The 25,736-nt window shown below is 30.9% G+C and overlaps 1 protein-coding gene across 3 annotated transcripts in view; it reads left to right on the plus strand.

Moving 5' to 3' along the window:
• Window positions 1-25,372, plus strand: part of LOC111636827 (SEC14-like protein 2) — a 39,038-nt gene extending 13,666 nt beyond the window's left edge. For all 3 annotated transcript variants that reach the window (XM_023382171.1, XM_023382172.1, XM_023382170.1), the window contains exons 2-11: window positions 363-432; window positions 4,308-4,351; window positions 6,248-6,310; window positions 9,066-9,159; window positions 9,918-10,012; window positions 12,253-12,331; window positions 17,157-17,237; window positions 18,441-18,527; window positions 24,533-24,639; window positions 24,742-25,372. In XM_023382171.1, coding sequence (XP_023237939.1) covers window positions 4,340-4,351; window positions 6,248-6,310; window positions 9,066-9,159; window positions 9,918-10,012; window positions 12,253-12,331; window positions 17,157-17,237; window positions 18,441-18,527; window positions 24,533-24,639; window positions 24,742-25,065 — 942 coding nt within the window. In that variant the 5' untranslated portion in view covers window positions 363-432; window positions 4,308-4,339 and the 3' untranslated portion in view covers window positions 25,066-25,372. The remainder of the gene's footprint in view (window positions 1-362; window positions 433-4,307; window positions 4,352-6,247; window positions 6,311-9,065; window positions 9,160-9,917; window positions 10,013-12,252; window positions 12,332-17,156; window positions 17,238-18,440; window positions 18,528-24,532; window positions 24,640-24,741) is intronic.
• The last annotated feature ends 364 nt before the right edge of the window (window positions 25,373-25,736 follow it).

Here is a 25,736-nt window from a genome sequence, read left to right on the forward strand (position 1 = left end):
TACAATATAATTGACTGTTAATGAACTACATTTAGTACTAAACGTGATTTTTATTGCATTATTTCAAAATGCAGAATATCTTAAAAAATATAATAAAAAAATGATAAAAATAATTTTTTTTTTAATTTCCTATTACGTTTAATTTACTTCCAATAGAAAAGTAAATTTTAGGCTTATTAATTTATTACTTTCCTCAAATCGTTTTCTTTAGATATAATCCGTTGTTAATTCGTATAATTTCCTTAAACATTGGAATCCTATAACACGAGCGATAAAAGTATATTATTAGATTTTAATGACTTTTCAAATACTAATAATAAAATAAATGAAAATTAAAATGAAATTTCATTGTTATTTTACAGTTTCGTAAATCTGTCGGAGACGTTCTACAAAGCAAACACGACGACGCATTTTTGCTTCGATGGCTTCGAGGTTTGTATTGTTTTATTCGTTGTTAAATTATTTTAACTGGCGAAATAAATTCTAATTGGTTCAAAAGACTGCTATACAGTCGACCCCCTATAACACTGTTGATTATTCCGTTTTATATGAATTCCATGTTGTACGAGTCACTTAGATTTTACAAATACGTGAGACGTTTACAGCCAGGTACACGTATTTGTAAAATCTAAGTGACTCGTGCAACATGGAATTCATATAAAACGGAATTATCAACAGTGTTATAGGGGGATCAACTGGTAATCGAAATTATATCTCCTGGGAATAATTTTTTCCCATTCTTCAATGGGACACGAAGTTTTAAGGTTTGAACAGATGTCTTTTTCTTCATTTATTTTACTTCGTAATTCTATATATTAATAAAAGTTTGTGTGTGTTTTTTTTAATACTTGTCATTAAAAAAATATTTATTTTCCGGTCGAAATTCTAAATTACGAACTTTTGTCGTTAATTTTTATTGTTCGGTGTTTGACGACGGAAGAATCAACATTTGCATCCGTCGGTAACTGACGAAAGAAATAACAATAGAATAATAAAAATGGGAAGAGCAGGCTTCGTTTACATAAACGGAGAACAGCCTTTACTTCCGGTTTTATTATACGAGAGAGTTTCGTTTAAATAATTATTTTAGAAATTGTAAAAAGGGCTTAAATTGTAAGACAAAAGTTGATCACACAGCGACGGGCTTTGTTAAGGGAGGACACACGGGGTTAACATTTAATCACTCGCGTAATATTTTAATGGCAAAATACTCAATTATTGGCTCAAACTGAAAGTTCTTTCCAGAAACACTCGATCACTATTATGTCTAAATACTCATTTTTATCGATTATCGCTATCTCATAGATCTTTCTTTTTGTTATCGTTCCATCGATTACATGTCTCCAAGGTCTATAAACATAAGGTCGGGACACCAATGTTCCCTATGGAGCCGCCATTTTGGATCCTCAGTTCCAAGGTCGCGGTATAGATTTCATGCTATCTAAGTGCTGTAAACTGCACGTTCCTTCGAGTTCGAACCAAAGAATTCCTTTTATAATTTCAAATAAAGTATTTTTTCATTTAGGGGTTACTCTGACCCATAATTAAAGGCTTTAACAAAGTAGGATTCAAAATAAAAAGCTATGTCAATGGTTCGTATAATAAAGTACGAGGATAAATTTATTTAGTTTTGAAATGCAAAATTAGAGAAGTTTAGTTGAGGGGTATATCGTCTTAATGTCCAATACCGTCATATATCTTCCTCTTTTGATTTTTCATATTCGTTTTCTGGAGCAATTCTAGAGGTTTTATGCTGTATTCGTGTAGTGGCATGTGTGCATTAATAAAGCCTTCGAGTAAACGTTCTAGGATTATCGTACGTGAATAGCATTTATCAACCACTGGTCTTGTACTTCTTTCTGGTTTATGTGTCTTGACGAACTCGAACAGTCGGAGTTCGCCAAGACACATAAACCGACCACTACTTTCTTCATTCCGAATTCTTTTGCAAGGATTGTGCTAGAAACACGCTGTATGTAAACGTTCCAAAGCACGTGGGTGGGCTGTCTTGTATTGCTTTTCTTTTATGTACTGTATCTTATTAAGACCGCGTTATATGTGGATCTTTTTATTAACACCATGTCCTTCGATTGTTGGCTCTTGTAAGCACTATATTATTTTCATTCATCCATTTTCTGCTTTTTCTTATATCTTTCCATATTGGGTTGCGCCTTGTTCTTGTGTAGTCGTTATTTTAAATGCTGTTTTCCATCTAAATCGTCAAAAAATCCGCCGACTCCGACCCCCTTTTACTTACCAACTTGTTATGTATATGAAACGGAGTCGGAGTCGGATGGTAAGGAAGAGTCGGAGTTGCAGTCGGTAGATTTTTACGCGACTCCACAGCCGTGATATTAACTTAATACAGTAAAACCTGTCTATGGCGACCACCCCCGGTTCCTTCAAAAAGTGGTCTTTTAGACAGGTTGTGCTGTAATACCGTATTTCCGTGCGCACTTTTTAGCCATTTCTACTAAGCAAAACTCCAGGCGAGCAAAAATAAGCGAATTTTTTCAACGATAGGGCTATAGTGGTATTGTATTTTATTCTTATCGGATAACCCGATTTACAGGAGTCGTCAAGATATTATAAGACAGATTTAATACCAATATCTTAAAGATTAATACAATACTCTCATTTTCTCGATTATAATGCACACTTTCTTTTTTCCGATTTAATTAATTCGACTCGGTTCTTTTCGTTCGCTTCTCAGTTACGTGTATTTACGTCATCAATATAAAACCGCGTCCTATCTCTCCATCACTTTGCTTTTCGTTAGTTCAATCTTATTTTAACTTTAAAAACACAGTATTTTTTAAATATTTAATATTTTCTTAATTAAGTACAATAAGAAAAATTATTAATTAATAATAAATATTATTTTTTCTCATGATACGATTTCATTACAATCGCGGAATCGAAAAAGGAAGTAAAACTGATTTTTGCATTAATGCATTTATAGTTTTTTGAATATTTTGCCTGCGAAAATTACTTGGAAATTATTTTTCTAAAAATATCGCGGAAATAAGGTAGGTTGATACAGAAACTATTTATCGCGCGTGTACTGTATATGAGCTTCAAAATAAATAAATAAAAATCTACCTGCCTTCTCAGCAATGCTATCTATTTATAATAATAAATCACACACACCTGATTTTTATTTGCCGAGTTATTTTGTTTATTCTAACGTTTTCTTACGTTGGAATAAACAAAATAACTCGGCAAATACAAATCAGGTGTGTGTGATTTATTATTATAAATAAATAAAAATGGATTTTATCAAACGTTGAGATCGGCCGATTAATTAATTGTATCGTGTACAATATTTTACACCCCCCAAGGAAAATACTGTAGGTCTAGGGTAAAATAAATTTTGTTTTCCCACAGTTAAACTTCGCCGCTAATTGCTGTTGTGATAACTAATACGATCTTCTAACGACAGCACTTTGCATTTCGGACATTTTCCAACAAACTGAAATGAATTTCCTTTGTTGCTAGATTAATTTATTAACACCTGCACCTAATTTCGAGGGTGGGAGAAGTGCCCGGGATGGGTTCGAACGAGAGTTTAGACTAATTCATTATTGGTGCGTTTACTTTTTGCTAGCTTCCAAGCTTGTCGAGCTGATACCTAGCTCAGCCTGACGTCATACACGCTCGTAAAAGTATACACAGTAATGGACGCCGCCATCTGTGAACAAACTCCAAGCTCGTTGTAAATTCTCCGAGCACGCCAGGAATGCTAGCAATGACGTCACGAGTGCGAAAAGTAAATGCCGTGCTCATTGGTAGCTAACAAAAAGTACACAGGCTGAGCGCGCTAGGGGCGAGATCGGAGCTAAGTAAACGCACCCTATATTAGGAGATGGAAACGTTGTTGAGATGGGTTCTTACAATAGTTTAGACCAGATACATTCGCAAAAGTGGTCGCTTATTACAGGTGTTGTATGTTGTTTCGGACCAAAAATCGATGCCCGCGGTCGAGTTACACGGATGGTCGTTTAATACAGGTAACTTATACGAAGACTCTATGAATAAACTACTCCGTGCCAGAAATTTTTGCCCATTTTGACAAGTGCCCGTCGAATGCGGGTGGTCGCCTAAGCAGTTTTCACTGTATTTCATTTTCTCCAGAGAAGCCGGGTATTTCAGCTAGTTACATAAACTACTAGGCTATATTATAATTGTATAAAAAAAAGTATACAATATGACAATAAATTCATAAAAATTACAAACTCTTGTTATAATTTTAATAAAATCATTAAAAGGAAAAGCAAAATGTAATTATTTCTAAAATTTATTTTCAGCTAGAGATTTTAGACTGAAAGATGCAGAAGACATGTTAAGAAAGGTTTGTTATATTTTATATTTTTGTTTAATCGTTATTAACATTTACAATTTTTATTTTTTTAACTCATCATTACCCTCAAAATTAAGCTTCTTGTCATTCGATAATAATTAAAAATATAAAAAGTTATAAGTAAAGGTTTCTTCTTCCAATAGACTAGTGGTATTTATCATGTCTTTCTTCATTATTCTCAATTAACAGAGACAAGATTAAAACAGTTCACTTTATTTCGCCTATTTAACAGTGCATTTCGGATTGGTAATTTTCCAATCCCTCTTCGAGCTTCACTGTCTACAAACTACATTTAGACGAAAAAAAAAAAAGATTCTAAAGTGATAATTCCGCCTAACACGTGATACAGACTTCGATGTTTTGACTTAAAATAAAATGGCGGTCAATAGTACCGGTCGTGCCACCAAGAACGCTGTATCTAAGATCATAGCCACTCTATGTAGTATATTATAGCTCGTTGAACGTAACACAGGAAAGTATTGCAATCATCAAATTTTTACTTATTTTAGCGATCGGGAAGTAACCCATGGTACATTCCCGACCGCTAAAATATAATATATACAGTAGAACCTCGATTATCCGCCCTAATTGGGGACTGGGGTTGGTCGGATAATTGAAAAGTCGGATAACCGAAAAGTATGAAAAAATCCATTATTAGTGTAGTATATTATTATATCCCATGTAATTAGTATATTAGTATATCGCTATTAACCTATTTTGCGTTGAATTTTCATCGATGTTAAGCCTAACAAAAATTTTTTAAAATAATAATCGTCGCTATTGTATCGTTAAAAATTAGAAAATTAAGCTTCGTTTAAATACTGGCTCCCTTTCATGGTCGAATGAGTGTTGCCAGCTAAAACACGTAAAAATAATATTAAAGTAGCCAAGACATAGCCAAATATTGTAGCACCACATCACTAGCGGACATTTGAAATTTGCCGACTAGGACGGTCGGTTAACCGAGGGGGTCGGATAATCGAGGTTCTACTATATTATCATCACATTTACCCTCCGAATTCTTGGAATCGTGATGTTTTAATCGAAAAAACTGTTACCAGAAATATTTTTTGTGGTAATCGTGGAATTTGTATATAAGTAGCATAGATAAAACGAGCAATTATTTATTGTGACATTATCACGATGCCGAGCTGCATTTTTAATCATATTTTTAATTTATTTAATTTAAAATATATGCTCTCCAAACGAAATTGTGTATGATACGAAATCATTTATTATTAATATAAAAGGTATATTTTTAATGAATTTCATAACAGCTGGGAATGTTACACAATTCGTTGCTAAATTCTTTCCTTGTCAAACAAATAAATTATTTATATACAGTACTGTGTTCAAAACGAGAATTATATTTTTAGTCAATTTGAGTGTGTTGCTACTAACCTCGTGGATTTTATGAAATTAGTTTTGCGAAAAATCTCATTATTGACTAACATTTCATTTCTTTCATTTGTGAAATTAAGAATAAAATTAAAACAAATGAGAAAGAATATTATATATACATGAATATATAATGGCAACATGTCAAAAAGATGTTTAAGTGCACACAATTGATATCAGTATTTTGAAGACATTAAACCATTTAATATATTTTGCTTATTTGGAGATTCTTCAAAGTTTGAAGTAATTGGAATAATGAAAACTAATTCAAGCATCAAACGTTAAATAACTAAGCCGAATATTTAAAAATACAAATATTTTGCACCTCCCACCAAAAGTACTTCAAATGAAATAACAAATAGTCCAATGGTTTTGAAATAAGAATTGAAATACTTTTATTTAGAATACAAAACCCAACACTGATTATAAATTATTATATTTAAATTCTAAAAATTAATTTTATACTGAAATTAAGTATTTTTCATTTAGCATCTTACTTGGAGAGTAAAAAATAAAATTGACAACATACTGAAAGAATATACCCCACCAGAGGTAAGTCTGTTTTATTTTTATTAGAAAAATAAATATTAATATTTTAATATCTTGATGCACAGTACTGACTGATCTTAATTAAAGCATTCCTATTCAATGCCGTCTAGAAAGACATTAGAAAGTTTTTAATGCGGCCAAATCTGGTACGGTGACGTTTTCGGACGTGCTAGACATTTTTGTAAAACTAGCACATGGCTGGAGCAGCAGCAAGCAACAAAAAAGTAGTTTTATTTGTAGGGACACTTAAAAATTATGGTTTACGACAGTGTTGCAAATTTGGACCCTCGAAAACAGTATGATATTGCAAGTGAGAAGCATCGAGTGGATCGATTAAGGGATGCTGTCAAATGTGCTATTTCTTGCTGTTTTGTTTTACGCTTTTGTTCAACGAGAGTGACCGAAAAGTTGTAAATTTTGGAAATTTCTGAGGACACTTGGTCCTAAAACGAATTAGTTAGAAAACAAATGACTATTAATTTTAACATATTTAGATTTTTACAGCTATGGTGAGAAACGTTTAAAATCTACAATGGCCCTGTCGCGTCCTTTGAGATATACTAGTGATGAGACAAAACAGGTATTCTACATTGACGGTATTGGCACCCTGGGGATTTGGCAATCCGCGTGTATGCACACTCCGCAACCGTCTTCGATTCCATCCATTAGCCACTCGTAGAGAGCTATTTGATTAAGTGCGTTGTTTTAAGATTTAAAAAGTAAAGAATATTTTATATTTTTATGTACGTTTCTTTACAAAGCTATATTTAATTATAATTTTCTTTAAAAGTATATTCGTACGATTGAAGAATATTTTGTGGTGGATGTACCGGTACACACCTGGTACATTTTATTTCATCGACTAAATTTTTATTTTATTTTATTTTTAATTGTAGCCCTTATACCGTGGTTAGCGATTCGGAACGTAATTGTGATATTAAAAATGCATTTAGAGAAGTCTACGGTTTTTACTGGCTTATCGAATAAACGATACGAATGGACCCTAGACCATCACTGACGCGCGATTGACCGATTGCCCCTGGATGTCAGCTTCTTACAGAAACACAGCTTCCCATCATCAAATGTCACGGTACGCCACTGGTATGAATGTGCCAATGCAGATTTGGGATGTGAAGTGTAATTGTTCTAGTATCCAATCGAGCCCTCTTATGACGTTCTATATAAAGTTATAAATAACTCTAGCATGTGTAAACAGTGGGGACTGATTTTTTGGGTAGCGAAATCATGATATAATGTTTGACAAGATAATGAAAACCATAAAAATGGTATAAGTTAAAGCTAGAAAATCATTTAAAAAAGAACCTTAAAAATATCCAATATATAAATAATAACACACTTGTTAAATACAGTATGATTTTAATTCGAGAATATCTGCTGCTGAAGCCTATTGAATTTAATGACGGAAGACCAATCAGAGGAGGGACAGGAGGGGCAACTTCCCCGGGCCTCAACTTGCCAACTCAATGTGTTAGAGAAAAATATAGGAGAAGGCAAAGCGATGTCATGGCTCGTAGAACGGCCTTAATTTTACAGTTAAATTTTCCCCAAAAAATATTCGAGAAAAACTTTTTCCAATTTTTAATATAGAAAACACTTTTTGCCTCAACTGTCCATAGCTAAAGCAGGTATAGAATTTATAATCAAACTAAAAGACCCCTAGCTGGACGATAAAGCCTTTTCAGCATCTGGCACCAGTAATACAATAACAGTATAGGCCTTTCTGAAATCCTTCTAAATGTAAAAAAATTGCATTTGCTCTTCACAATTTTATTTTAAATTTTGAAGGGCCTGTAAAATATTAGTTTCTCCAGGCCTCGCATTTTCTCTGAAAGGCCCTGGAGGCAAATCAGACACCCGATGGTACCCGTACAGTACATACGATACTAGGATAAATTATCTCAACAGGAGGTACCTGCAAAACTGTTTAACTCCATTAGTTACATCAAAAGTTTTGCTGAAAGGCATTATACAGGCTGTTTATAACAAAAAATCATCAAGTTATAGACGTTTTACTTTATATGAAATCTCATCCAGCTCAGTAACAGTGTTCATGGACTACAGTTTGATTAGATGTCGATAAATCTGTATTACTTCAGTTTAAAATTAGCAATAATAAGCAATTTATTGTATTTATTATTGTATCTCCCTTTCTGATATTAATGAGCCGTTTTATATGAATTTACGCCACACAATATATTAAATGCGAAACTTTTAAATGTCTAGCCAAATACAATGTAAATGGAAATAAAAGTAGGCATCTTTTAAAGTTTGTTTTGTTAACATAAATGTATATATTTAATATGATTATATACTGTACATTTCTAGTATGAGATTTTTTTTTGAATTTGTGTATGACTTTCAATAATAATTTTGTCTGAAAAACTATGTCCAAATTAATAATTTAGACTAAAGAAAAAGACAAAACATTTGCATGGATAAATGTCTTAAACACAATTATGCCAATAATTGTGTTTAAGACATTTAAAATGTCTTAAACACAATTATTGGCATAATTGTTAATAAATGCATAATAAACGCAAGTTTTTGGCATAATAAATGGAATGTCAAATATTTTGAATAAAACTTGATCAAAATATATTAGTATATCAGGCAAAAAAAAGGAAAAACCATCTTTAGTAAGATGAATACCATTAATAAATCAGAAAATGCTGTTGTGAAGTTGAGTTAAAGTTGAAATAATCAAATTTAAAAAAAATTTAAAATATTTTTTTTTTAGGTTTTAAGAAAATATTGGTCCCTGGGATTTTTAGGGTATGATCAAGAAAATTGCCCTCTTTGGTTATGTAGATATGGTTTAATTGACTTCAAAGGTAAATCTACCATATATTAATCATATTGATTTTGTTATATTTTTGTTAAAAAAACAACTTAATATTTCTTCAGTTTCAAAATAATATTAAATTCAATAATTATGTTAAATATAAAAAATATTTCCATAAGAACCAATTATAAACATGAAGTGTCATATGGCACAAAACCCCAATATAAGTAGACTGATCTAAGTTGAAACATTAGAAATGAATAATAACTTGCATATAAATAAATTATAAAGTATGTAGATGAAATACTATTTTATTTATATCAGGGGAAATGATTTTTTTTAACACAAAGAAATGTAGCAGAATGTCCTTATGAAGTTTATCTTTTGGATTGGCACCTAATTATTGAATTTAATTTGAAATATTTTTTAATATATAATAGTTTATAATCTGCAAATTTTTATTTTCTAAGAAACAGGTTTACAAAAACATATTTTTAATTGTTTTTGTTATAAAAAAAACTCCACTAACTCAGTGATAAGTATTGTAATGTAGTAGTTTACCTTTCTAATATTTAAAATTAGATTGTGATTTTGGTTTATTGATAGTTCTCTAAGTTCTGATATAAAAAACTTAATGTTTAACCAAAAAAATTATATTTTTTATACTGATTTGTGTAATTTATAATGAGATGCCCAAGTGTTACCAGTTTTTTTAATAATAATTTTGAGGAAATTAAATTACGTAAAAAACATTACCTTTTAGAATTATTTTGTTCTGAGATAAATAAATTTGTGAATATTTTAAAGGTATTATTTATTCTGCTAAAAAATCTGATGTAATTATGTTTTATGCATATTTGTTGGAATTGAGTGAATCTAAAATGAGAGAACAAACAAAAAAAGTAAGTATTATTTATTAATCATTACAAGATTCAATTACATATTTTGTTATATTACTCTGAAAGAAAACAGTCTATAAATACAGATTATCAGAAAACAGTCCTGTCAGAAAATATCTGCATATTTGTATTAATAACTCCACTGATTGATTTAAAAATAAATTGTGATAATCTGTTCTTTAACAATCACATCTATGGTAATTTTAGTGAATAATTTGTAGGCAACCTGCATCAACTTTTAAACTGATTATTTCTCAATTTAATGAATTTTTTAAACTGCAATTTAAAACAGCTTTTCCTTTGTCTAAACTTACCAAGGATATTAGTGGATACTGCAGAATGTATGCACAAGTTTTCAGCTTTTTTAAAAATGCTAACAAAATCCTTTCCTTGTCCTACACATTCATGTGCCAGTGCAATTTTTTGCCAGAAACCATCCAATGGTGCTTCACCTCTGTTTTTGTTTTATTTGACTAATCCACATTTTAATTGATATCATTAGATACAAATTTAATTAAATAGAAGTATCTTGAAAGCTGATAAATTTCCAGTAATTCCTCCTCTAAATAGTTCTCTGACTACTTATATACACTAAACTAGAAGTTAACTTCTCTATATATTTTTTATATTAGTTCTCCATGGTGAATAGATGCTAAGCAATCAATTCTTGAATCTGTTATTGGATATTGTAGAATGTATATGCAACTTTTTTAATACATGTCAAATAATTTCCATTATTATTAATGATTTTGTATATACTCAGACAGAATAAATAAACTATGAAAAATATTTCATAGTCAAATACTGCTAGCATCCTTAGTGTGTAAAATTATTTGAATTGTCGGAATTCACTTTATAGAAATAAAAAAAAAGCAATGCAATATATAAGATAAATTCAACAGTCAGTTTCTAAATAGTTCTCTGAAATGAATGCACTATATACAGAGGGGATAGAATTAACTGAAAATTTATTAGCTTTCAAGATATAAATTTAAGTAGATATGTCTAATAATAAAAAATTGAAGCATGGATTGACACGTGGAAAATGAACATTAGTGATCTTAAGATAAGGTTTGCATACAGTACATCTTTGGTAATTTTGGGGAAAAACCACGATGACAGAAATATTTATGCAATACACAAAGGATTTTTCATATTTTCTAAAGATGCTTTTTGCACCATTTTTACTTTGGTCAAAGTCACTAAGTTTTATATTGCCTTTAACAGATAACCTATGGGTTATCTACGTTAGATAGGATCATAATTTATATTGCCTTTAATTAAGTGTGAAAAAAGAATTATCATCTTATGTATTGATGGAGATGTAATAAATTTATCTGTAGTTATGAAATGAAAAACAAATAATATACATTCACTATTGCAAAAAACTGATTGTTTAGAATAAAACTACACAAAATATCGCAAAAAGAAATATAAAAATTATTTCTTTTTGCTGGTTTTTGTGGTATTTTGTGTAGTTTCATAATATACATTTGTAAATAGATTGCTTTCTTTTAGATTATTGTAAACATTAGAGTTCTTTGATAAAAATTCTTTTTAAACAATCATTTATCATCACAAAAAAAGAAAATTGCATAATTTAAAATTTAAATGTAATACATTTTATAATTTATATATAGAGCTGTGTTTAATGTTACCAGGCATTCAAAACACATTGATAAGATAAAAATTTATTACCCTCTTTGGATATTTAAAAGAAATACTGATATGTTCAGATAACATTCTGCATTCTGATCTATGTTGATGGACTCTTAAGTTTCAGTTTTATTTACAACAGAGAGAACTCGCTCTGAAAAATATCTTGCATAAAAAAAATGTATTAACACATTAATTGTTATTAAGAAAATTTGATAAAAAAATATTTTAAAATTATTTCTTTAATTCAGTCCATTATCATTTATGGCCATATTCACAACAAAGGATCAAGAGTTAGAGTTAAAAGTTACTAAAAGTAATTGGTAATTGAATGCTTATTGGTTAACTTCTAACTCTAACTTTTGATCCTTGATCACAAATATGGATGTGAATGCTATGATATAAAATTCTGTTTAAACAACATTATCAAAAAGCAGGATTTCTTTTCATTAATATGAATGAAACTTCACAGCATTTATATATAGGCCTATTATAGTTCAGAATTCAATTACAATAAATAAATTATGAAGTTATGTGTATAAATATTGTCTTTATACATGATTAATTTATTATTGAATGTTTTACAGACTGGAAAATTGGTTGATAAACATTCATATATATTTGATATGGAAAACTTTGTTCTGCAACAAGTTACTTGGAAACCTTGTAAGTGTAATTGCATTTGAAAACATTTAATGTCAGAATATTACCATTTCTGTTAAATTTTAATATCTAGAATATGATTATACCAAATTCTCTGGATTTATTTTTAATTTATGAAAAGTTGGCAACATTGCATATTCTATGGTATGTATGAAGGCAGTTTTTTTTCAACCTCCGATGGTCCGTAAAACAAGACAAGTGTAAATAGCAAAATGAATTTATTACCAAAAGTTAGGTACAAACATGGTTACTTTATGACATAATCACCATGAAGATTGAGGCGTTTGCAATTCCCTCTTCATAGAATGTTGCCACCAGTGACTTGAGATGCCCTTAATGATGATCTTCAAAACAACATTAATTAAAGGCTATCTCAAGTCACTGGTGGCAACATTCTATGAAGAGGGAATTGCAAATGCTTCAATCTTCATAGTGATTATGTCATAAAGTAACCATGTTTGTACCTAACTTTTGGTAATAAATTCATTTTGCTATTTACACTTGTCTTGTTTTACGGATCATCGGAGGTTGAAAAAAACTGCCGTCATATATATATAATTTTGGATAAGTGTCTAAATTATAGCAGAATTATAAAATATTGCTTTTAATGGAATAATAAATACAAAACAGTCGGAAAGCATTTGAACATTTTTTAATTTAACAACCCTTCTTCAGGAAGAAAAAGAATGTTCTGTTACTACAGTAATATCTCTCTGTTATATTAGTTAAAATCAACCAATTCTTGTTGATTTCTGAGTTTATCATAGAAGATTACATAAATAAATTAAATATTTCAACCTCCAACTAAGCAGTTGAACTTGGAATTTTAAACAAAAACATATAATATCACAAGACAGTTAAAACATTTGTAATTTGTGTTTTTTTTTTAATGAAAAGTACATGTGCTTATCGTCATCAGACAATACAACAGAATATGGATTCAAAATTAAACTGATAGAGTATTTCAAATTAAACCAACAGGGGAAAGGGAAAGGAGAAGTAATATTTATGTTTAACTAGGAAAATCCAATGCTCTGACAGGTTTAAGTTAAAGGCAAGGTTAATTTAAAATAGGTTGGTTGTGGGGACCAGAAGTTATATATTGGTTTGTTCGGAAAGTTCATAGATTTTTAAGAGAAATAAAAGAAACTGTTTTAAAACTAAAAATATACTTTTATTCTATTACATATGCACCGTTGTTTTTAATGATGTGTTGCCATCTATGGGGGAATTTCATGATACCTTCTTTGTAGAACTTTCCAGTTTTTCATGAAAGAAACTGTACCATGTGGTTTTTGCAAGCTTCCAAAGTATCAAAGTTTTATCACAAAGGGAATTCTGCAGAGAATGGAACAAATGGTAGTTCGATAGGGCAAGGTTGGGTGAGTATGAGGAGTAGGATAAACATCCCAGCGTAGTCCCAATAATTTTCAATGTGTTCATAAGGACAAATGCAATCTGGCATTATCTAGATGAAACACAATGCCTTTTCTTTGGCCAGTTCCAGACATTTTTCTTTAATTGCCATTCAGTTTATCCAGTTAGAAACTATACTTATCAGAATAAATTGTTTGATTCTGTGGAAGCAGCTCACACTACAGGATTCCTTTCCAATCCCACCAGACATTGAGCAAGACCTTCTTTGGAGTTTTTAATGGTGGTTCATTTTTCTTACACCATAATCATTTTCAGCTGATGTTATAAACAATCCACTTTTCATCAGCTGTCACTAAACACTTCAGAAAAGGATAATTTTCCTTTTGTTTTTCAAGAGAATCACAAATGGAGATGCAATCCAGTAAGTTCTTTTCTGTTAAGTTTTAAGTCATGAGACATTCAAATGTAACAATTCAAGTATCCAAGCTTCTTTAGATAGTGAAGTTACCAAACAGTACTGTATTTCAACATATCTGCAATCTCTTGAGTTGTGTAACAATGCTTTTCATCCAACAATGTTTTGATCTTATCCTCCTGAATAATGGGAGGCCTACCTGAGCAGAGAGCATCTTCAAGTTGAAATTACCCGCTTTAAATTTAGCAAAACACTCCCACCATAAACATCACATATTTCTTTCACTGTTCGTACAGCATTTTTGCTTTTACAATAGAAGAAAATAAACAAGTGACAAGTGTCAAAAATGCATGTTGCTTGCATCTATTTTCATGACAAGATAAGATTATTCAAATATCGTATAATTTAATGGATGCATCTCAAGGGTCTTTTTTTTTGTAATATTTGTTGGTTTATACAATTCTAATAATTTTCACATCAATCAGTGTCTCAACTGTCAGCTATCAAAAATCACTAAACTTTCTGAACAACCTCAATACAGTCGACCCCCTATAAGATCGTTGATTTTTCCGTTTTATCTAATTACATGTTGTATGAGTCACTTAGATTTTACAAATACGTGTGCCAGGCTGTGAACGGCTCACATATTTGTAAAATCTAAGTGACTCGTACAACATGTAATTCAGATAAAATGGAAAAATCAACGATCTTATAGGGGGGTCGACTGTATATCATATAGACTAAAGTAGGGTCAGAACTTGTTTGGGTAGATGTCCAATTATTACATCCATGATCAAAAGTATTATCTAATACTGAGTTAGCTAATTTTATTGTATGGTACATTTATAGTTAGAGCTCATTGTTATAGAACTTTTTATATTGATAACACATTTTAGATTTAGTTGATACTGTTCTGGACCTTGGCATAGTCTTTGATTCAAAGCTTTCTTTTAATTAAATATCATATTGAACAATAACTAAAAAATTTTAAATCTGTAGGGGTATGTTGAGGAGAAATTTCAAGTAAAAGTACACTTCAAGCTTTATTTTTTTACTAATGTACAATTGAACCCCATATAACACAGGTTCATATAGTTTGGATTCCTATATGATGGTGAAAAATTGCGACAGTATTCGTATAATTCGGTAAAACGTCATCACCGACTCGTGTCGCAACAGGATTGGCCGAATCTAGACCAATAGCGGATATTGTACAAACCATTGAGTTTAAACAAGCAGTGGACCTACTAAAAACTATTTATTATTTAACGTCCATAAAAATTATATTTATATTAATGATGTCTCCAAAGTTCAGCGAATTTTTCGCAAAAAAAAATAATTTATCAGGAAGCATGCGAGCGCCATTCGATGCGCCACTCCACGATGAAAACAAGCTTAAGCAATGGCATCATCGAACGGTGCAAACTCGGTAAGTAATCCTACAATTTTTTGTTTATAGCATAGTTTATATGGATTATTCCCAAAAAATTATACGTATTTTGGAAATGTTTAGTCGAATTAGTCCAGAATCGATTAATTTTATGGAAGAGAACCTTTCAAACAGCAGTAGTCCGTAAACTGCTGTAGTCCGTAAACTGCATACGTGCTGGGCTGTGATTGGCTCATGTATTTAAGGACTCTTAGAACATCAATTTCATAAAGAACAGAACGTATCTACCGTGTTATGGGGGGGGTCAACTGTACAAACTTTGCATAAATTTCATCCAGAGTTGGCTAAAATCTATTAGAGTAGAAGCAGGGGTGATGACCATTTGGGTAAAGCATAATCTATTTCCTTTTAAATAAAATTGCAAACCTCCCCTCTCCTAATTCTCCTGAGGTTGCCCTTGTGCTCTATTGTGGGTTTTTCTTATTTTTTAAATAAATTGATTATTTTGACAGAATATATTCTTATAAATATTTTAATGGTCTCCTCTCTTCTAAATTTTTTCTTTTATGCGTTCCTTCTTTTAATTTTAGAATTTTTACTTGTTTGTATTTTTTATTTGCCTGCTGTAACATTACACTTAAATTATTTTTCTACATATATCAAAAGACTGCTGTAATCATTAAATATTTATTCTTTCTTGATTTTTTAAAATCTAAATCCAGTTGTAAAAAACTTCTTTATGGTCATTTTCCACATTAAAAATTTTTANACAGAGTATATTCTTATAAATATTTTAATGGTCTCCTCTCTTCTAAATTTTTTCTTTTATGGGTTCCTTTTTTTAATTCTAGAGATTCTACCAGTTTATATTTTTCATTTGCCTGCTGTAACATTACACTTAAATTATTTTTCTACATATATCAAAAGACTGCTGTAATCATTAAATATTTATTCTTTCTTGATTTTTTAAAATCTAAATCCAGTTGTAAAAAACTTCTTTATGGTCATTTTCCACATTAAAAATTTTTATTAATTGTATTTTTAGTCCCATTTTTAACTTTATGGATTTGTTCTTTGTTTGTTATTGGGGTGTCACAAATAAATAAATTTTGCATATAAGATGTTCTTTTGATGCTATGATATATGCATGGTCTTGTTGTATTGAAATGTTGACATTAGTTGTATATATTAAAAAAAAAAACTATTGCCAACTAAAGCAGGGCCATAACATTATTATTACTTATTACATATTATTTACTGCTCTGTGCAACAACCTATTCTAAGCCTGCCAGAGCATTGGATTTCTCTGGTTAAAATGCTAAAGTAGATGTTGCTTTGCCTCCTTTTTCCCCCATTGGTTTAATTTCAAACCCATTTTCTGTTTTATTGCCTGACCACGATAGTTAAAACAGCACAGTGAAATAACTTATTATTAAATAACACCACAAGATAGTTGGATGTTTTGTTTGATATTAACTGCTGAGTATAATATCATCTTCACTATAATCTATGATTTTTTTAATATTGGAAATCAGTCATAAAAACGATTTTATATATATATATATAATCGTTTTTAAGATCAATAAGATTAAATTTTATTCCATAAATAGCATACATAATCTAATGATTTTATTTCAATTTTACAGGCTTTGATTTGTTATCCAAAATTTTAACATTTTATGAAGATAATTATCCAGAAAGACTTAAAGCTGCTTATTTTATCAATGGTTAGTTTCTCAAATATAAATTAATTATTTATATAACAAAAATTAATTTTCAATCAATTTGATTAAGTATGTTACTTAATCAAAATAAAATATTAGATATAATTATTGTAATCAAATAGATGAAAACATACATAAAATGTAAAAATAATTTTTGTAGAAAAGTGTCTTATTATCTATGTTAAAAATAGAGAATCTTATTAAGGAGTTGTATACATTTATAATTCTAATTAACTTCATTTTATTGAAAGCAAAAAATATATTTACATATATAACTTTGTTATTTAATGTAAGAGCTGGCATCTTGAAAATGATACTTATAGTCAAAAATTCACACATCTAAACTCCAGTAACAAGTTTAATAGAAAAACAACATTTTTGGCCAAATTAACTAGTCATCTTCAGTAACAATCTATCTAATACAAAGTTTGAATGTAAAAGAACAAAATATAATTAAATTTAACAAGAGATGGTGCCTACTACCGAATAACTTAGTAGTAATATAGCATCATATGATTTCAGCAAGCATTTGGCTTTAATAAACAACTATAGGATATAGTTGTTTGTATTTCTAAAAGAATAAAAATTTAAACAAACTTCATGTTCCATTATATTTAAAATGAAAGTGATATAGAATTTAAAACACAAAGGTAAATAAAATGACACTATAATATATATTTCATAGTTATTAATGTTTTTGTTTTTATTTTAATCTGCATCATGGTAATTGACACAAGTTTCCAACTTTTCTAAATACTTAAGAGAATTGTCAACATCAGTATATCTGATGATTTTTGTCTCACCTGGATTTCATGGTGGCAGGCATAAGCTGAAAAGACAATAATGTTTTTGACCAAATAGCTATTCTATTAAACTTGTTACTGGAGTTTGAAGGTGAGAATGTTTGATAATATGTTACTATTAAGAAATAGCACATAACTAAACTTAATTTCAAAATAGATCCAAAAAATTGTTTCTTATAATTTAGAACAATGGAAGCTAACATGTTATATTAATAACAATAACCTGCATTGTTTTGCATTAACCAACTTAAGATTGACTTATATTTTGTTATTTATATGAAAAATAAAATATTCTGATTAAAAATAATTTTTATGACTTCAGAATCTAAAATTCTTAATTATACAGATTATTCTAAACAGTAAGTTTAATAAACTTATAATTCTTTATTTCTTTTCTTTACAGCACCATTTGTTTTTCAAATTGCACTGGCATTACTAAAACCATTTATTAGTGACACGAGCTATAGCAAAATTCAAGTATTTGGAAAAGGTATGTCATTTTATAAATTAAAATTTCTTGTATAAAACTGTTGGAAAAAATTATATTAAAATATAATGATTTTAATGTGATATCACATTGAATTCATAACAATAAGCATCTTTTTCACTACCATTAAAATATCTTGTTTGCACTTGTATGCTAGAGCAGATTAGAAAGTTGTAGAAGTTCAAAAAATAGACAGCATATTACCAGTAAAAATGATTCTGTACTCAACCAGCATGAAATTGATCAACTGGTTGATCACCCCAAGTCTTTGCACATCTCAGGGCTGTTGTGCAAGGAGCACAAAGGCAAGGGATGAGTGATTTCTTCATGTGTCAATTCTGCAGGATTGCTTTCAGACAAGCACTCAGTTCACAGATGCACTTCAAAGGAAAGGATTTCAGCTTGAACAGTGAAAAGATTAAATGAAGCTAACATGATTGCAAGACAGCCTGCAAGTGGCCAATTTTTCATCAGGCAAACAGAATAGACAGGCTATAGTTTGCCAATGAGCATAGTGACTGAATGTGACTCCATTGCTCTACTGTTGTGTTCACTAATGAATCCTGATTTACTCTGTACACTCTAGATGCGAGTATGGAGACACCCAGGAAAGTAATACTGCATTTTGAATATTACTCCCAGCATAGCCTTTGGTAGTGGTTCAATAATGATGTGGACAGGCATAACTTTAGAGAGACACATACTGACCTGTGGTGCATCATATGTAGGGAGAGTCACTAACTTCAGCATTACATATGAAACATACTTGAGAAGTATATAATGACTTTTGCACTGTATGTCAGTGTTGAATTTCTGCTTCTGCACTAACTTATAATGCTAACCCTATGCTGCATGTATTGTTAATGAATACATGAACAAAGTTGTTATAAATTTTCTATCCTTGCCAGCATGAAGTCTGGACCTTAATCTCGCTGAGCATGTTGGGGAGACAGCTTTAAAACTATCCTATGACATGAAAAGAGCTTGAGTGTATGCTTTAAGAGGAGTGAAAGAACACCTCACAGTAAGATATTGCAAATGTGATTAGATCAATACCCACATGTCTCAATGAGGTGCTAAGGGTAACAAGGAGTTAAAAAAAAAAATTTTGTCTTCATGCATTTCCTTTACATTAGTTGTAATTTTTTAAAATTTCTTTCCCTTGCTTGTCTGTAATAATTTTTACAAAAACTCATAACATTATTGAAAATTTCAAGTGATGCAATAATTCTGTTCAGCAGTTTATATTACTTCCTGGAAAAATCTGGATCTGTTGTATTAAAGGAAGACCCAATGGCAGCTGTCCTAAGAAAGACTCAGAAGATACTTGCACTTCCAGTGGTGGTAACCACATTACATACTATATTTGATGGAGAATTAAGTGGACCATGTCCTAGGTTTTTTCTTTTTTTTTGAGGCCAAGATACACAAACAAGCATGGCTATTGCACCCACTAGTCAATAAGTGTTCCCACCCTACATATAGCATGCTTTGTGAATGCCTTCTCCAAACAATAACTTTAATGCCCATATTTAACTTTGTAGCTAGGTCTGCACTTGATGCTAAGGCATACATTACCGGTGAGCTTGCTTCCACTCCCACAACCTTGTACAGATTTTACAAAATTGATGTGGTAATGCTCACAAATGCTTTACTCCTTAAGGCTGGTTACTCCATTTTGCAGGTATTAGACTTGAGGGAAGTACTTTTTCTTATAACAAACTAATTACTTTCAATTTAACAGTACCTTTTACAAGCAGAAACATGGAGTGCCTATGGGCTCTCCCCTCTTTGCCACTCTTGTGGAATTCATTATAAGGAATGTTGAGTTATTGAGAATTGTCCTATACCATATGTAAATGATTATGCAATTATATATATGGGGAGTTCCAATGCAGTACAATCATACGATGTTACCTATATTACAAATCTGTACATGAGATTTCAGCCATGTTCCACATTCCCTGTTCAACTCTGGGTGAAGTTATAGTCAAGTGGAAGTCTCAAAGAACAACTGCAATACAACACAGAACTGGTAGATCCAAGAAATTGATGAAGAGAGATCATCATGTGATACAGAATAATTGGAAGTTCTCTGCTGAAACAATTGCTATAGAGTTCCAGAAGTGATTCTAGCACTATTACCATTCACAGAAAAATGAGGGTCTTGGTTACCATGATTGTGCTGCTGTTCATAAGCCAAATGTTGCCAGTATTAATGTTAAGCTCCATTTGGAATAGTGTAAAGCTCCAAACACTGGACCCTCAAACAATGGAAACATATCATATGGAGTGACAAATCTTGGTACTCACTCTGTCAATCAGATGGTTGAGTGTGGGTTTGGTGGATGCCAGAACTTCTGCTGACTGATTATATGGTGCCCACTGTGAAGTTTGGAGAAGGCTGTATCAAGATGTGGAGCTTGTTTTCCTGGTACAGACATAATACACTTCATTGGTACAAGCTGTCCTGAACTTCTGCAACATATGTTGACATTTTGATATAATTCTGCTCTACCAACATTGTGAGAACAGTTTGTCATGTTGGTAAAGGAAAGGACCTACCCCAATGTCACTTGCCACAAAGCAAAGTGTGTGAAGGAATGGTTTAGGAATGGTTTTAGCAGATAGAGGTTGTTGAAACAGACTGGCCTGCCTAGAGCCCAGATATCAATCCCATTAAACACTTGCATGCTGATTGCTCAACATCTGTGAGTGACCTCACCATTGCTCTCATGGAAGAATGGATGAACATCCTCCAGCTATCTATCAAAATCTGGTGGAGAATGGATACTGAACAGTTTCTTTTTGTTCTCATACACTATTAGTGTGTTTGTAATAAAGACATTTGTTGAAAAGCATAGGTGTCCAGATATTTTTGATCACATTGTGTGTGTGTATGTGTAGTGTTGTTTTATGATGAATATTTATGAGTATGCAAGAAAAACCACATTGACTGTATATATATATATATATATACATACATACATAAACCTCAGGATTTGAATGCCTTGCTTTTCAAACAAAATTTTGAAATCACTTTTGTTCCCTGTTGCATTATGATAACTTGGTTTCCAAACAAGCCATTTGGCAGAGTGGCTTGTTTGGCACTGTAGTATCCTCCTCTGAGAAATTATGAGGAGGATACTAATTGTAAATTAAAATTTAATATCAAATACAATTTTGAAAAGACAAGAATACATGAGATATAACCAACTGATGAAGGGCAATAAATCAGTCCAAAATGTACATATTGGTTTTTAATAAAATCCCGATCCAGAATAATTGGAATAATTCAAATTTCAAATGGATTTATCAGACCAGTTTTCAAATGGTTGATAAATTTACAGCAAATTTAAAATAGCTATTAAGATTTTAATTTAAATTAAAACAAAGTAATTAATCAAATCAATTGAAACATAATATTTTGGAAAGTGTGGATAAAGTACTTCTTGTCAGTCTTGACTGATTTGGTTATGTTTCGTCCAGGCAGTTGAGTCTCTATTTATAGCACTTCTTTGTAAAATGTTAGTTTTAGTTTAGATTTGGCAGTGATTGAACATTTTCATTTTGCTTTTAATATATTAATATATATTATTATATTGCTTTTATAGGCATTTTTATGCATGAATGCAGCTAAAAAGGTTTTGTTATATATATATATATATACACACACACAGGGCGCATAGGAAAGTCCCTTTAACTGGAAAATTCTTGCAAACGAAGAGAGCTACAGCTATGCAAGTGAGTAACGGTCTAGTGAAGTGACTACACCTGACCTAATGCAAACGACAGCAGCGCACCTAGTGGCAAAATTTGGAAGATAGGTAGTGCAAATCAAAAACAAAAACAGATAGAGCATCAATTAATTAGTACACACGGATAAGATAAATTGTCACCTGTATACCCAAAAATGTCCAAAAGTGATGCACGCCATTGTGTGTAAACATTTGAAAGGAATAGTCATAAGTATGAAGAAATACACACAATTTATTGCATAAAATATGTACTTACCAGTGGCGTGGCATCATTGGAAGAGGTGAATGCGCTGCTTCCCTTGTATTTTCTAAAAAAAATAAATACATATTAATTTTAATTATATGAAAATAATCGCACAATATTTTATTATAACCGCATTATGTATCTTATTACAAATTTCTATACTACACGTGAAAAAAAAGATAAGATTTCTATTGTATATTTGAATATTAGTGGCTGAGTGGAAGCACTGTATGTCAGCATCCAAAAAGCCTGATTCGTGCATGCGCTTTACAGAGCACCAACCTCACCCGGTTTAGCCGGTGGAAGCCTAGGACCTCGGGTGGATGCTATTTGTATACCGCATCCAATTCTATCCAGGACAGGTTCTGGGCTGTTGGCCGCCGTCGCCCGATTATGTGAATCACAAGTAGATTTATAACTTAACCCAAGCAATAAGAATTTACTGGTATGTTTTTACGATAGTTCTGTATAGTTGGCAGGAGTTTAAAAAAAAGCCATTAAAATATTTGATATTTTTATTCTGCTCTCCAATTTTATATTACTCATGGATTTCAACATTAAACCATTGATATTACGATTTCGTATATCCCATCTTTAAGGGTATGTAGAAAAAAAAACGTGTACAATTCTTGTACAATGTTAAAAAATTAACTATTACTCTGACAGCGTCATTTATAACTAAATTTAATGGATGAGAGAGATGCACGAGGTGCAGAAAAAGCTCTAGAATTTATTTTCCTTACATTTACAATTTATGTATCCATTTGTCATAAAAATTTGTCTTTCCCCTTTTTTCCCGAGACTACAAATATTTGAGTACAAAGTAACAACTTATTTTGACTTATTTCTACTTAAGAAGTAGTTAGGGAATTGGGGACATAAACAAAACCCTGATGAAAGAGCCAAAATTTTACTTAAACAAAAGTTTAACCAAACCATCTCTAGCCGAGTACAGTAGAGACTGATTTCTTCATAATATTAGATGTAATAAAGACAGAAATTTTTCCAGTTCAATGAGAGTGACCGAAAAGTTGTAAATTTTGGAAATTTCTGAGGACACTTGGTCCTAAAACGAATTAGTTAGAAAACAAATGACTATTAATTTTAACATATTTAGGTTTTTACAGCTATGATAAGAAACGTTTAAAATCTACAACGGCCCTGTCGTGTCCTTTGAGATATACTAGTGATGAGACAAAACAGGTATTCTACATTGACCGGTATTGGCACCCTGGGGATTTGGTAGTCCGTGAGTATGCACACTCTGCAACCGTCTTCGATTCCATCCATTAGCCACTCGTAGAGAGCTATTTGATTAAGTGCGTTGTTTTAAGATTTAAAAAGTAAAGAATATTTTATATTTTTATGTACATTTCTTTACAAAGCTATATTTAATTATAATTTTCTTTAAAAGTATATTCGTACAATTGAAGAATATTTTGTACCAGGTATGTACCGGTATATCCACCACATTTTATTTCACTAAGTTGTTATTATTTTATTTTTAATTGTAGTCCTTATACCGTGGTTAGCGATTCGGAATGTAATTGTGATATTAAAAATGCATTTAGAGAAGTCTACGGTTTTTACTGGCTTATCGAATAAACGATACGAATGGGCCCTAGACCATCACTGACGTGCAATTGACTGATTGTCCCTGGATGTCGGCTTCTTACAGAAACACAGCTTCCTTATCATCAAATGTTACCGCACGCCACTGGTACTTACGTCAAAAACTATTAATGGATTCAAGAAATAATTTGGATTTCACAATGTTGTAGAAACGTGATAGTTTCTTTTTATATTTGGAACCTGATGATGGATTGAATTGGTCAAAAACATTTCATTTAAAAAATCCTGTGAAACAAAACATGTCATTTAGAGCATATTTGATTATGTTCAGTTATTGTTTACCTTAGTTTATCATAAAAATACATATGGTAGGTAACATTAAAAATTTAGAAAAGTTTTTACATAAAATCAATTTTTCAAAATATGAATTTTAGATGATTGGAAAGATGTTCTTTTAACTGAAATTGATGCCAGTGACCTGCCAGTTCGTTGGGGTGGAACAAAAGTTGGAGTTAATGGAGAACCTGATTGTAGTGACATAGTAAGTAATGTTTTATCTCATTCTTGATATGCAATGGGCACAATAAATATAAATGATTTTTATCTTTAATTGCTATAAAGTTAATATATCTTATTACTATAGATTAGTCCAGGTGGGATTGTTCCTAAATCATATTACTTGCAAGAGAGTCAGAGTTTTACAAATGAAAATGATGTTGAAACATTAGAAATAGGATTAAAATCTTCTGCTACAGTTGATATTTACATTTCTGAAAGTGATGCTATTCTTCAGTGGGAATTCAAAACTGAAAATCATGATATTGGCTTTGGTCTCTTTTATAAGTCAAACGAACACATGCATCAAGAAGAACTTATACCAATAGATAGAGTTAACTGTCATCTTGTACCTGAGACTGGATCGTGGTTTTGCGAAAATGAAGGCATTTGTAAGTATATATTATTATAAAATTGTTTATAAGTAAATTTAATTTAGTATTTTAAAAAGTGAGATATCATTAGCTATTAACAGGATTTTAAAATGTGTTCTCTATATGATGAATCACAATTTCTTAAAAATTCAAAAATCTATAAACAATAATGATGAAAATGTAATATTAAATATCTTGACACAATTTGAAGTATTTCACCATTAGGACTTGGTATGTTAGAAACTAACATAACATGCTCTATATTTTTACTACAAATGAATCTTGATTGTAGATATTCATTCTTAATTAATCACAGGTAAATGTGACTACTACAAATTATATATAAATAAATTTATAGTTATAGTTAATTGTTTATATATATTGCTAGAATGTTCTATTTTTCTCTTGTCTTGATATGTTGCCTAGAGGAGCAATAAAGCTGGCAGGGGAGGGTGAACAAGAGAATATGGGACATATTTTCTTTGTNTTTTTAAATTATAAAATCACTTTTTATTAATATAATGCATAACCCAAACCTCAGAGTCTAGATAAACCAGTGCTTGTGCAACATCAGTTCTAGTGATATTGCATTTGTAGGCATTTTTATGCAAGAAATACAGCTAAACAGGTAAAAAAAAAGTTTTGTTCTGGGGCTGGGAACAGATTAACCCATTTTATGTTGTTTCTTATGGGAAGATTTGTTTTGGTT

Source organism: Centruroides sculpturatus, unplaced genomic scaffold (genome assembly GCF_000671375.1).
Source record: "Centruroides sculpturatus isolate CEXI.00-Female unplaced genomic scaffold, Cexi_2.0 scaffold1008, whole genome shotgun sequence".
Classification (NCBI taxonomy): Eukaryota; Metazoa; Arthropoda; class Arachnida; order Scorpiones; family Buthidae; genus Centruroides; species Centruroides sculpturatus.